We start from the raw sequence: 13051 nt of genomic DNA on the forward strand, positions 1-13051 counted from the left end.
CCCTTCTCTCTCCCCAGCAATCGGGCTCTTTGCCTCCATGGCCACAGTGCTCCTAGGAGGGATCCGGGCATCCAGCCTGCTCTTCCGGGGGCTCCTGTGGGACGTAGCACAGTCTCCTATTGGCTTCTTTGAGCGGACGCCCATTGGGAACCTGCTGAACCGCTTCTCCAAAGAGACAGACATAGTAGACGTGGACATCCCAGACAAATTCCGGTCTCTACTGATGTATGCCTTCGGACTCCTGGAGGTTGGCCTGGTGGTGACAGTGACCACCCCGCTGGCTGTCGTGGCCATCCTGCCGCTGCTGCTCCTCTATGCCGGGTTTCAGGTAAGGGGAGGTTGGAGAGGCTCCTGGGGCCAGCCGAGGTCACCTCCACCAGTCCCCTGTCTCTGGGCAGGACTCAGTGTAAGAGGTTCTGCCCAGCTGGACATCTAGGAGCTGACCCTAGAAGAATTCTCAGAGACAGAGACACCACAGTCTGTTTCTAACACTTACTCTCATCTCTGTCTTCCAAATGTTCACATCAAAGTTCTTAACGTCTAACAGTTTATCCTGCTGCTGTTGCTGAAATCAGCTATCTCTTCCTCGGTGATCTGGAAACCAAGAAGGCATTGCAAGCACTAAAAGACCATTGTATTAGGCTCGACTCTTTCAGTTGCCAGAACCAGAGACCAACTTAAATTAGCTTAAACACAAGAACAGAATTTAATGGCTTATGCTCCCAGGGTGCAGGGGGTCAGCTCTCACTAGGACGCTGTCACTCTTTCCATATCTTCCCTCAGTGGTTTTTGAAGTGTGGTATCAGACCAGCAGCATCAGTTTCACCTGGGAACTAGTTAGAAATGCACATTCTCAGGCACCATTCAAGACCTACTGACTCAGATACTATGGAGCTGTGGCCCAGAAATCTGGGTTTTAATGAACCTTCCAGGTAATTCTGATCCATGCTAATATTTAAGAATCACTGGCTCAGCTCTGCTTGGCCTAATTTTGCACACACTCCTTTTCCAGGGGGCAGGTCTGATGGCAGGTCTGATGGCCCCTTTGCAACTCTATACTCACAGCCTCCCACCTCAGCAACCCCCAACTCAAAGCAACTTTTCTCCAGCTCAGCATTCACACATCCATCCCAGGGAAGATTCTGATTGGCCTTTCATGAGGCATGTGTCATCCCTGAGCTCATCACTGTGACCAAAGGAATAGTTTACTCTGCCTAGCAGGGCTGTGTCATGTGACTACCTCCATGATCTGGTCTCATGATTAACCGCCAACCCCCCCATCCCCACCAAGGAAATCAGAAGTAGAAGAAACCATGGTAGCCAGACAAAAATCAGAAGTAGAAAAACAAAACAAAACATGGTAGCCAGACAAAAACCATGGCCATCGCTGCCCTCCACAACTATCCCAAGTCTTTTCTATAGCCTCTTGACCTGGGGGAGGAACTGCTTCTCTAGAGCTTTGGAGTCGGACAGAGATGTGTTTGAATCCAGGTCCTGCCACTTGCTTGCTATAGAGGCTTAGACCAGCTGCTTAATCCCTCTGAGCCTCTGGTGTTCTTACCTATAAACTGTGAACGACACTGATGCCCACCTCACAATGACTGAATACTGCAGTTGACCCTTGAACGACGTGAGGATTAGGGGCACTGACCCTCCTTGCAATTAAAAATCTGCGTAGAAGTTATAGTTGGCCCTCTGTATACACAGTTCCTCCACAGCCACAGATTCAACCAAGTGCAGAACGTAGTACTGTAGTATTTACTATTGAAAAGTATCCACAGATAAGTGGACCTGTGCAGTTCAAACCCATGTTGTTCGAGGGTCAACTGTATTTGGAGAGAGCCTGGCATGCAGCCTGGGTGATCAGCAAATGTAGATTCCTTCCTGCCTGCCAGCCGCACACAACTTCCAACCTCAAACCAAATAACAATATATATCGTTTGTGCATCACTGTGTTCCCAGCACCTGGCATGTAACCTTCGAGTTAAGTGAATGAATTTGACTTGTCAAGCTGCCTTCCTTGCCCTTTGTGGCTTTGTTTCCACAATGACTGGCCCTAAGTGAAGCAGCTGGCCTTAGAGCTGAGAATGAGATATTTACTATAGACTAGGGGTTTCTCCATCCTGGCCATACATGAGAATCACCCGAAGGCTTTTTAAGAATTCCAAGGCCAAGGTGATGCCACCAGAGATTCTGATTCAATAGTTCGGGGGTGAGGCATTGGGAGTTTTTGAAGAGTCTCAGGTGATTTTTAAAAAGACCCATGGAACTCTGATTCTACAAGGAAATTGGAGCCCAGAGAAGAGAAGCCACTGACCCAAGGCCACACAGCAAGCTGGTAACAGAGCTCCCTATGCTTCTCAAACTGTCTCTCTGTGTTTGTGACCTCTCTGCTCCCCACTGTCCCACTTCAGAGCCTGTATGTGGCCAGCTCATGCCAGCTCAGACGCCTGGAATCAGCCAGGTACTCATCCGTGTGTTCCCATGTGGCCGAGACATTCCAGGGCGGAGCAGTGGTCAGGGCCTTCCGGGTCCAGGGCTGCTTTGTGGCTCAGAACGACGCACACATGGATGAAAGCCAGAGAGTCAGTTTCCCGCGGCTGGTGGCTGACAGGTAGGAAGGGGGCAGAGAAGAACCTACAATCCTTCTGTGTCCCCAGAGGATGAGACCTAAGGTCATACTGTGTGGTCAGAGAGGTCAAGTGGCCTGCTCAAGGTCACACAGCGAGTCGAGGGTAAAGCAGAGCCTAGATCCCACGGGTGCACATGGCTCACAGTGTGAGCAGATGGACCTTGGCCTGAGGGATCCCCAACAGCAGGTGGGCAGGAAGTACAGGTGTCAGCAAAACGGAAGAAGCCTCTGTTGCCAGGCCACTAGACCAGCCTCTGTTGCCTTGGTGACAAAGGAGCTACATAAGCATCCTTGGCCTCCTTTCGGTACTAAGCAAGAATAAGAACACAAGCTTTGAGCACAGACAGACACAGGTGCAAATCCCAGCTCTGCAACTTACTAGCTGGATGATCTTGGGCAAGTCACATAACCTCTCTGAGCCTCATTTGTCAAAGTGAGTTTGCACTCATGGAGTGGCTACGAGATTAAACAAATACACTCATAGCTAATCCTTGTAATGTGCCTACCACATGCCGAGCACAGTCCTCAGCATCCTCTGTGGATTGATTTACTTAATCCTATTAACAACTCCACAGGGCAGAGACCCTTTTACAGACGATGAATCTTAGGCACAGAGAGATTTAGGAACTTGCCCAGGGCCACACCGCAAATACATGGTGGAGTGAGGATTTGAATCCAGTCAGTCTGGTGCCAGAGTGTGGAGAGGGTCAAGCACACAGTGGGTGTGAATTCAATAAATGTTAGTTCCTTCCTTCTTTCTGCCCAGATCTCCAGCCAGCTGGGGCTATGTGGCCCTGCAGCTGTGGGCAGTGTCTCAATGCCATATGCCTTCTGGGTGACCTGCCCTGCCCCTTCCTGGGGTCCTAGCCTAGGGAGGAGGGACCTTACAAACATTTACGGAGCACCTACTTTGTGGAAGGGTCGATGATTTCTGCGCCACGTACGATGGGTGTATCTCATTTAATCCTCACAACTATAATGAGCCAGACGTTACTTCACCCCACAGATGGGTAAACTGGGGTTCGGAGAAGTGAAGGGACTCCCCCAGGGTCAGCCATCTAGGAAGTGGCAGACCCTCAGTCAGGCAGATGCGGCTTCAAATCCCGGTGTTTGTTATGTTTGTGGACTTGGGCAAGTACCTAACCCTTCTGGTGTCCTCATCTGTCCAATGGGGACAACAGTCCTCCCATCGTGGGGTTGTTAAGAGGACTAGGTGTTATATGCAGTGAAGCCCAGAGTTCCCTGAAGACAGGGATTTTGATCTGTTTGGTTTGCGGCTGTGTCCCCAGCATCTCCAGCATGCATGGCACACACAGTAGGTGCTGGATACATATCCGCTGAATGAATGCATGAATGTATGGTCAAGTAGGAATTCAATAAAAGGAAAAAGAAGTAGGAATTCAATTTCCTCATCCATTCAATATGTATTTGTTGAGAACCTACTACGTGCTCAGTCCTGTGCTGGGTCCTGGGGACAGAGCCATGAACAAGACAAAGTTGATGGACTTCCCTGGTGGTGCAGTAGTTAAGAATCCACATGCCAGTGCAGGTGACACAGGTTCGAGCCCTGGTCCGGGAAGATCCCACATGATGCGGACCAACTAAGCCCATGTGCCACAACTACCGAGCCTGCGCTCTAGAGTCCGCGAGCCACAATTACTGAAGCCCACATGCCACAACTACTGAGCCTGCGCTCTAGAGTCCGCGAGCCACAATTACTGAAGCCCACATGCCACAACTACTGAAGCCCGTGCGCCTAGAGCCCGTGCTCCGCGACAAGAGAAGCCACCGCAATAAGCCCGCGCATCTCAACGAAGAGTGGCCCCCACACGCTGCAACTAGAGGAAGCCCACGCACAGCAACGAAGACCCAATGCAGCCAAAAATGAAATATTAATTAATTAATTAATTTTAAAAAAAGACAAAGTTGCTGCCCTCATGAGCCTGCTGATGGAGGCCGACAGTCAAGGACTGATAACCGAGTTTACTTATACAGAGTGATAAAAGGGAGGAGTCGTCCTGAGGGCTCTCTGAAGAGGTGAGGCTTGAGCTGGCTGTGTGAGGGTAAGATGTTGGCCACGTGAAGATGGAGGTCGGATTCAGGCAGGGGGAACACAGGGGACATGGCTTGGCATAGCCTGGGGACAGAAAAGTGGCAGCACAGCAGAGCTTACTTGAGCACCTACTGTGGGGCCTGGGTGTGGAGGAGACCGTTGCCGGGACCCCATGGGCACTCGAGCCGGCACGCTGTCCAGGCCTTGTGCCCAGGGAGGCAGGTAGCGCAGAGAGGCCCCACTGACCCCACTCTTACCTGTCCCCTTGCAGGTGGCTCGCTTCCAACCTGGAGCTCGTGGGGAATGGGCTGGTGTTTGCGGCCGCCCTGTGCGCAGTCTTGAGCAAGGCCCACCTCAGCCCCGGCCTCGTGGGCTTCTCTGTCTCAGCCGCCCTGCAGGTACTTCCGACACCCCAACCTGGGCTCTGGGGTGCGGGCAGAATGGACACAGACCTCTGCCAGTGGGACCTTCAAGGACCTGAGTCCAAACTACCAACCAGTGAGGAAGACACGGCTCTGCAAGAGCCTGGGCTGGACCTCGGAGCCTTGCTGTGCTCCTCTGAAAAAGGGGCAGTAATCCCTTCACTTCAGACACTATAAAGACTCATGGAGATAAAGTAGACAGCGTCCATTTCCAGTGCATTGTTAACATTTTGTTAACTATTAATAACAATATTTAATGTCAGGTTATGACATCTGTAAAGGAAAAAAAATATATATATATATACACATATATGTAAGTAGCATTCATTATGAATGAGACATTGTTCTAAGAGCTTTATAAATATTAGCTCATTAATCCTGCCCACAACCCCACCAGGGGTACTATTACTGTCCTCATTTTACAGTTGATGCAACTAAGCTTAAGGATAAAGCAAGTTAACAGGATGGAACATGATTGGGGGGAAGGTGCTTTTCTTTTGCATGGCCCAGAAGACCTCTCTGAGAAGGGGGCTTGAGATCTGTGGCCTAAAGGAAGTGGGGGAATAGGGGAGGAGCAGTCCTGGTGGAGGGAACAGCAGGAGGAAAGGCCCTGGGATGGCGGGAGGGGCGTGACTGGTGTGTTAGAGGAACAACGAGAAAGCGGTGTGGCTGGAGAGAGTGTGAGGACAAAACTGGAGGGAAATGAGGTTGGGAAGGGGTGGGGGCAGGGTGAGCAGGCCCTGGGGAGGAGCTTGGCGTGGTTCCAAGTGGGAAGTCGGTGTTAAGTGGAGGGAAACCTCTCTGAATGGAAGTCATTGGGCTGGATCCTGCTGGGTGTCCTTGAGAGGGCCACACACCTTCTCTGGTCCTGTCTCCCTACCTGTTTCAAGAAGGGTTGGATAAGCTGATGTCCAAGGGCTCCTTTCTGGTCCATATACTCCAGTTCAACTAAAGGAAAAGAGGGATCCTCGTGGCTACAGCCAAATTCTGCCCCCTTGTCTGCTCTGGGTCCCGCCTCCCAGCCCCTGCCTCACCTGTGTGGTGGCCTTGCTGAAGCTGTCCTGAGGTGTCTTCTCGAACCAGGTGACCCAGACGCTGCAGTGGGCTGTTCGCAGCTGGACAGACCTGGAGAACAGCATCGTGTCAGTGGAACGATTGAAGGACTACGCCCAGACGCCCAAGGAGGTGATGGACAAGAGATGGAGGGGGAGCGGGCACCATCTAGGACTTACAGCAGAGAACGGTGGACCCATGTTGACATCTGCCACCAGCTTTAGAGCCCCCACCACTGCAGACTGCAGTCACAGCCAAGGTGGCAGGAATGGTTAAGAGGGTAGGGTCTGAGAGGAGGTCAAATCCTGGTTCCTCTGAATGGCAAGGCAGGGCACTCTGAGTGACAGGGGACCAGGAGTAACAGCAACATGACAGTAACATAACAGCAGCTTGATAGCAACATTATAGAAACATAACAGTAGCACAACAGTAACACGCTAGCACTACTGAAACACAATAGCAGGAACAGTAGAGAGACATAGCAGCAACATAACGGTGCCGGGTGTACTAGGAGGTCATCCCACAATAAGGGACTTCGTACAGTGTCGGGCACACCGCAAACACTCAATACATGTCCACCACTCTAATTAGCCCCATTTCACAGATGGGGAAACCAAGGCTCAAGGGAGTGGAGTGACCTGTTCAAGGTCACAGGAATAGCAAATGGCAGCAGTGGTCTCCCCACTGCACAGACTTGCCCTTTTCCCTAAAAGGAGAGTGTCTACCTCTACTAGCGAAAGAGAGAATATTTGAAAATTAATAATGGCTAATAACAACAATAGATAAAGAGTAGCCACACCATTATTTTTTTATTTTCACTATATCAAATATTATTTGTTTTTAGCCTTGCTGCATTCCATGCCCCATAACAACCCTGTAAAGTAGCAGTAAATAAGCCCACTTTACAGAAGAGGAAACTGAGGGTCAGAGAGGCAGGCCCTTTTGTGAGAAGCCTGGAGAAAGGCTCCTCTGACCCAATGTCTCCTCCTGCCCTAGGCACCCTGGAGGCCGGCCACCTGTGCGGCCCGGCCCCCCTGGCCTCGTGGGGGGCAGATCGAGTTCCGGGACTTTGGGCTGAGATACCGACCCGAGCTCCCGCTGGCCGTGCGGGGAGTGTCCTTCAAGATCCACGCAGGAGAGAAGGTGAGAGGCTCACCTGCAACTTCCTCCTTGTGGTGGCCAGGCCACAGGGAGGCTGGAGAGGCCTCAGGGCCATGGCCAGGCTGGGCATCATCCAGAGTCCAGGTCCTGAGCACCAGCTGTCTGCTCCATGTCCGCACCTCAGGTCCCCCAGTCTTCAGACCCACCACGCCCTAAAGGGAACTTATCATCTTCCCCAAACCTGCTTCCATCTTGGTGAAACCCACCCACCTTGGTGTCCCAGATGAGGAGGCATCACCCCAACTTCTTTCTTCTTTCTCTATCATTAGTTGAACACCTACTACGTGCTGGGTGAGGTGCTGAATGTTCCACATACTTATCCAGTTTGCATGGGCTCAGTTCCTTGCTTTGCCATGCCTGACCTTGGACAAGTCACTGCATGCCTTGGTCTCAGTTTCCCATCTGTAAAGTGGGAATAATAATGTCAACCTCATAGAGTTGTTGAGAAGTTTACCTGGGTTAATACATAGAAACTGCCTGGGACAGTGCCTGGCACATAGCAAATGCTACAGAAGTGCTCACCAATGCTTTTATTCATTATTATTTGCATTTTCACTCTGACAACACCCCTAATATCACCTCATTTATAGATGATTAGTCAGGCTGCTTCATTGAATCCTTCTCTGCCCTCCCCACCTGGTGACACTTCCTCCCTGCCCTCCCGTCCACTGCTCCAGGCCCTCAGCTTCCTGTTTCACCCCCTCCAATCTATTCTCCTGTGATCTTGATTTGAGCATGTTATTTCCCTGCTCCAGACCTTCCGCTCTCTCCCAGCTTCCTTCTGGTAAAGCCCAAACTCCTGAGCTTGGCATTCAAGGCCCTTTCTCCACTTCATTCATTGCCCTGCCAGGGCTTAGCCAACATTTGCAGAGCAGCAGCCCCTGGGCCAGGTGGGTACATGGTGCTGCCCTAGAGGAGCTTACAGGCTAGCAGTTGGTGTGGTTCACCCGGCATCTTCCCCCTCCCTAAACTCCTAGTCATCCTTCAAGTTTCCACTCAAGTATCTTCTCCTCCATGAAGCCTTCTCTGATGACCCCATCAACCTCCATCCCAGGCAACAGGAACAGCAGCAGCTCTATGCTTACCTCCATTGCTGCGGGGCCAGAGCCTGATGATAGAGAGTGCTTGTTCATCACTGTATTTACGTTTACTCAGGTGCACTATTTCCAAGACCAGGTGGTGAGCCCTTTGGAGCAAGGACTCCTTAATTTCTGTATTCCTGGTGCCTAAAAGAGTGCCTGTCATACAGTGAGCGACACACATGCTTCGTTCACTTATTAAACAAAGAGTGTTGAACCCCCACCAAGTGTCAAGGAAGGATGGGGGATGGATAGAAAGATGGGCAGATAGATGGAAGGATGAAGGATGGATGGCTGGGATTGGGAGCTGGATGGAAAGAAGAAAGAGGCATGGATGGAAGGATGAATGGATGGATGGGATGGAGTGGAAGAAAGGATGAGAGATGGAAGGCAGGATAGGAATATGGATGGAAGGATGGTGTGAAGGACAGAGGGAAGGATGGAGCAGGATAGGAATATGGATGGAAGCAGGGGGATGGAAGGAAGTGTGAGGGAGGGATGGGTAGAAGGAAGGGGGATTAATAGGAGGATGGGACATAAACAGAATGATGGAAGGGAAGATGAGGGATGATGGAGGGGGTGTGGATGGAAGGAAGGGGAAGGATGAAGGAATAGGAGGAAGGGTGGGGAAGTGGATGAAAAGATGGGAGAGGTGTATCAGGATGAGGGAAAGATAGAGAAGAATGCACAGACAGAAGGTTGGATGGATTGATGAATGGATATATGGACAGGTGGACAGATGGACAGATGGAAGGATGGATGCTCAAAGGATGATGGATAGATGGATGGGTCTTGGGTGCAGGGGAAACATCTAGCAAAGACATGCCCAGGAACCCTGTGGGCTATGGCCTGCCTTCTGGCCAGGCCTGGTCAGAATGGGCCTTACTCCCCCATCCCCCGGCAGGTGGGCATCGTTGGCAGGACAGGGGCAGGAAAGTCCTCCCTGGCTGGGGGCCTGCTGCGGCTCCTAGAGGCGGCTGAGGGCGGGATCTGGATCGACGGGGTCCCCATCGCCCAAGTGGGGCTGCACACACTTCGGTCCAGGATCACCATCATCCCCCAGGTGAGGCCTGGGGAGGGGGAGGGCAGAGGTGGGGGGAGGGGGAGAGGTGGGAGGCATGGCTGGCCCAGCTCTGACCCACTGTCCCTTCCGGCCAGGACCCCATCCTGTTCCCCGGCTCTCTGCGAATGAACCTCGACATGCTACAAGAGCACTCAGACGAGGCCATCTGGGCGGCCCTGGAGGCGGTGCGGCTCAAGGCCACGGTGGCCAGCCTGCCCGGCCAGCTGCGCTATGAGTGTGCCGACCAAGGCGACAACCTGAGGTAGGGTCGCCGCGCCCCAGCCAAACCTGTGAGATGCTGGGGGGGAGGCAGGTGTGGCCAAGGTCCCCCCAGGGTAATATGCCCTGGAAGTCACCTCCCCACATAGGATGATCAACCCCGTTCTATTCCTAATCACAGTACAAATCCCATCCCTCATCAGCCATTCCAAACTCCAACACAATCTCTGAATATCAAGAGATATTTTTTCTTTTTCCTAAATTTGTTTCTAAGTTTATTTGGTGGCAAAACTCAACCTCTACTGACACGAGGCTACTTCTGGTCTGTATTTATCTCACTCAGCATTTATTTTGCTGCAAAAATACTGTGTTTGATATTGGGTGCTAACCCCACGCTCACTGGGGTTGTCAAGTAACATAAGGTGTACGCCTTTAAAAGCTTTAAGAAATTGTAGTAAAATACACATAACATCTTAACCATTTTTTAGTGTTCAATTCCATAGTGTTAAGTACCTTCACATCATGGTGCAACAAACCTCCAGAACTTTTTCATTTTGTGAAACCGAAATTCTGTAGCCATTAAACAACAATTCTCTATTCTTCCCTCCCACCAGCCCCCATTTCACTTTGTTTCTCTAGGTACTTCATTTAGGGGGAATATTATAGTATTTGTCTTTTTGTGACTGGCTTATCTCACACAGCATAATGTCCTCCGTGTTCATCCATGATGTAACATGTGCCAGAATTTCCTCCAGTTTTAAGGCTGAATAATATTCCATTGTATGGATAGACCACATTTTTCTTATCCGTTCATCCATTGATGGACGCTTGGGTTGTTTCTACCTTTTGGCTATTGTGAATAGTGCTGCTGTGAACACAGATGTACAGGTGTGTGCCTTTTTAAAAGTCAAGACATTCTGGATTCTAAAACCCACCTGACCCAGAAGATGTTAGGGTGAGGGACCGTGGGTGGTAATGGCACTAGAAGGGCAGCAGGGCTTGGTAGCCAGGAGCATAGACATAGTTGTAGGATCTTGGGCAGGTTACTTAATCTTCAGTGCCACAGTTTCCTTATCTGTAAAATGGGAATAATAGTTAGAACCTGCCTATCTGTGCAAGGATTAAATGAGTGCTATGTGTAAAGTTGTTGAAACAGTGCCTGGCATGTAAGAAATATTCATTTCAATATTCATTTTAATCCTCAAAGCTGCACTTTCACTAACCCCATTTCACAGAGTTGTAATCTGAGGCTTGAGAGTTGCCAACTCACCTACCCCGTAAGTAGTGAGTCTGGAGCAAAGCCCAGGCACCTGACACCCACATGGCCGTAGTAGGTCCTGGTTCCCTAAAGGGTTTACTCTGAGGAAGCCGAACATGGCAGGAAACAGCCCCAAACACCCTTGAGTCTCCAGGCTCTGGGGGCTCACTGACTGTGTGACCTTGACTCTCAACTTCCTCATCTGTAACTGGAGTAAAAGAAGGGTTTACTCTGTGACATGCATGGCTTTTATATGATTTGTCTTATCCTCACAACCCAGTAAGGAAGGACTCATTGACACAATACCTACCTTTGTGGTCTTTGAGTTAATATACATAAGCATATAGGATGTGTCTGGCACATAGTGAAGACCATAGAACAGAAACAGAGATAGCCATTGCACAGATGGGGAGACTGAGGCCCAGAGGGTTTCAATGACTTGCCTAATGTCACTCTGCTCAAAAATGGCAGGATGGGGATTCCTACCAGCTCTGTAGACTAGGGACCCACGTCTGGGGACACACAGGCACACACTCCCCACTCCCGCAGCTGCCATGAGGACACATTTCTGGGCACCCCCTGCAGGTCAGTCCTGATGTGCAAACATCTGGCCTGTCCCACTCATTCCCAGCCTAGGCCAGAAGCAGCTCCTGTGTCTGGCACGTGCCCTTCTCCGGAAAACCCAGATCCTCATCCTGGATGAGGCCACGGCTGCTGTGGACCCGGGGACGGAGCGCCAGATGCAGGCCGCCCTGGGGAGCTGGTTTGCGCAGTGCACGGTACTACTCATCGCCCACCGCCTGCGCTCCGTGCTGGACTGTGCCAGGTAAGCCCCCACACCCCACCCCTCGCAGCTGGCCCCCAGGGCACCCCTGCAGGCAGAGGAAGGCATCAGGGTTTAGAGCTGGAAGGGCACTGGAATAGATTATGAAGTGCACGTTGTACAGGTGGCAAGACTGATGCCCACAGGGGAAGGATAAGCCCGAAGACACATGCCCAGCAGATGCTTCCAACTGGGCCGTCGGGGTCAGTAAGCTGCGTGGAAGGCCAGACTTGCTTAGAGCAGACACACTGGGCATTCAGAGCGGCCAAGACCCTGGGCTGGGGTCCAAAGAGCTGGCTGTGTCCCTCTCCCTTGCAGGGTGCTGGTCATGGACGAGGGGCAGGTGGCAGAGAGCGGCAGCCCGGCCCAGCTGCTGGCCCAGAGGGGCCTGTTTTACAGGCTGGCGCAGGAATCAGGCCTGGTCTGAGCCCAGCCCCTGGATCCTCCTCCCGCCCCACCGACCCGGAGAGTCTGCCAGGCCCTGGAGACACAGTGACCTGGGGTCATCAGTGGCCCCATGGAATTGAGTCTAGACCCCTCTCTGCTCTCTGGGGGGAGAAAATGCCCAAGGACCCCAGACCCAAGAGGACACAGCAACCCACAGGTCGGCCTGATCAGGGCTCATCCAGCCCCATCTACCCTGGAGCCAAAGTCGACAGCAGCTCTCTGCCCTGGCTGCCCACTGGACTCACCTGGGGACCCCAAAAAACTGCCTGTGCCCAGGCTCCACCATAGACCAATGAAATGAGAATCCCTGGGGCTGGGGCTGGGGCTGGAACAATGGTGTGTGTAACTTTTACAGAGTAACCTTTTATTTTGAGATGATTGTAGATTGACAAGTAGTAAAAAATAATCCAGAAAACTACTTGTGTACCCTTTACTACTTTTCCCCAATAAGAACATCTTTTTTATTTTTGAAGTATAGTTGATTGACAATGTGATAATTACTGCTGTACAGCAAAGTGATTCAGTCATACATATATATATATATATATTCTTTTTAAAAATATTCTTTTCCACTATGGTTTATCATAGGATATGGAATATGGTTCCCTGTGCTCTACAGCAGGACCTTGTTGTTTATCCATTCCATATATAAAAGCTTACATCTGCTCACCCCAACCTCCCGCTCCATCCCTCCCCCTTGGCAGAGTCTGCTCTCTATGTCCATGATTCTGTTTCATAGATGGGTTCATGTGTGTCATACTTTAGATTCCACATATAAGTGATACCATATGGTATTTGTCTTTCTCTTCTGACTTACTTCACTTAGTATGATAATCTCTAG

At 51.0% G+C, this 13051-nt stretch overlaps 1 protein-coding gene across 1 annotated transcript in view; it reads left to right on the forward strand.

Annotated features, from left to right (window-relative positions):
• The window catches only part of ABCC6 (ATP binding cassette subfamily C member 6), a 58398-nt gene extending 45785 nt beyond the window's left edge, over nucleotides 1-12613 (forward strand). The window contains exons 23-31 of the mRNA XM_065892120.1: nucleotides 18-328; nucleotides 2415-2614; nucleotides 4957-5083; nucleotides 6191-6292; nucleotides 7157-7303; nucleotides 9305-9463; nucleotides 9559-9725; nucleotides 11572-11766; nucleotides 12082-12613. Coding sequence (XP_065748192.1) covers nucleotides 18-328; nucleotides 2415-2614; nucleotides 4957-5083; nucleotides 6191-6292; nucleotides 7157-7303; nucleotides 9305-9463; nucleotides 9559-9725; nucleotides 11572-11766; nucleotides 12082-12190 — 1517 coding nt within the window. The 3' untranslated portion in view covers nucleotides 12191-12613. The remainder of the gene's footprint in view (nucleotides 1-17; nucleotides 329-2414; nucleotides 2615-4956; nucleotides 5084-6190; nucleotides 6293-7156; nucleotides 7304-9304; nucleotides 9464-9558; nucleotides 9726-11571; nucleotides 11767-12081) is intronic.
• The last annotated feature ends 438 nt before the right edge of the window (nucleotides 12614-13051 follow it).

Source organism: Phocoena phocoena, chromosome 15 (assembly GCF_963924675.1).
Source record: "Phocoena phocoena chromosome 15, mPhoPho1.1, whole genome shotgun sequence".
NCBI classification, from domain to species: domain Eukaryota; kingdom Metazoa; phylum Chordata; class Mammalia; order Artiodactyla; family Phocoenidae; genus Phocoena; species Phocoena phocoena.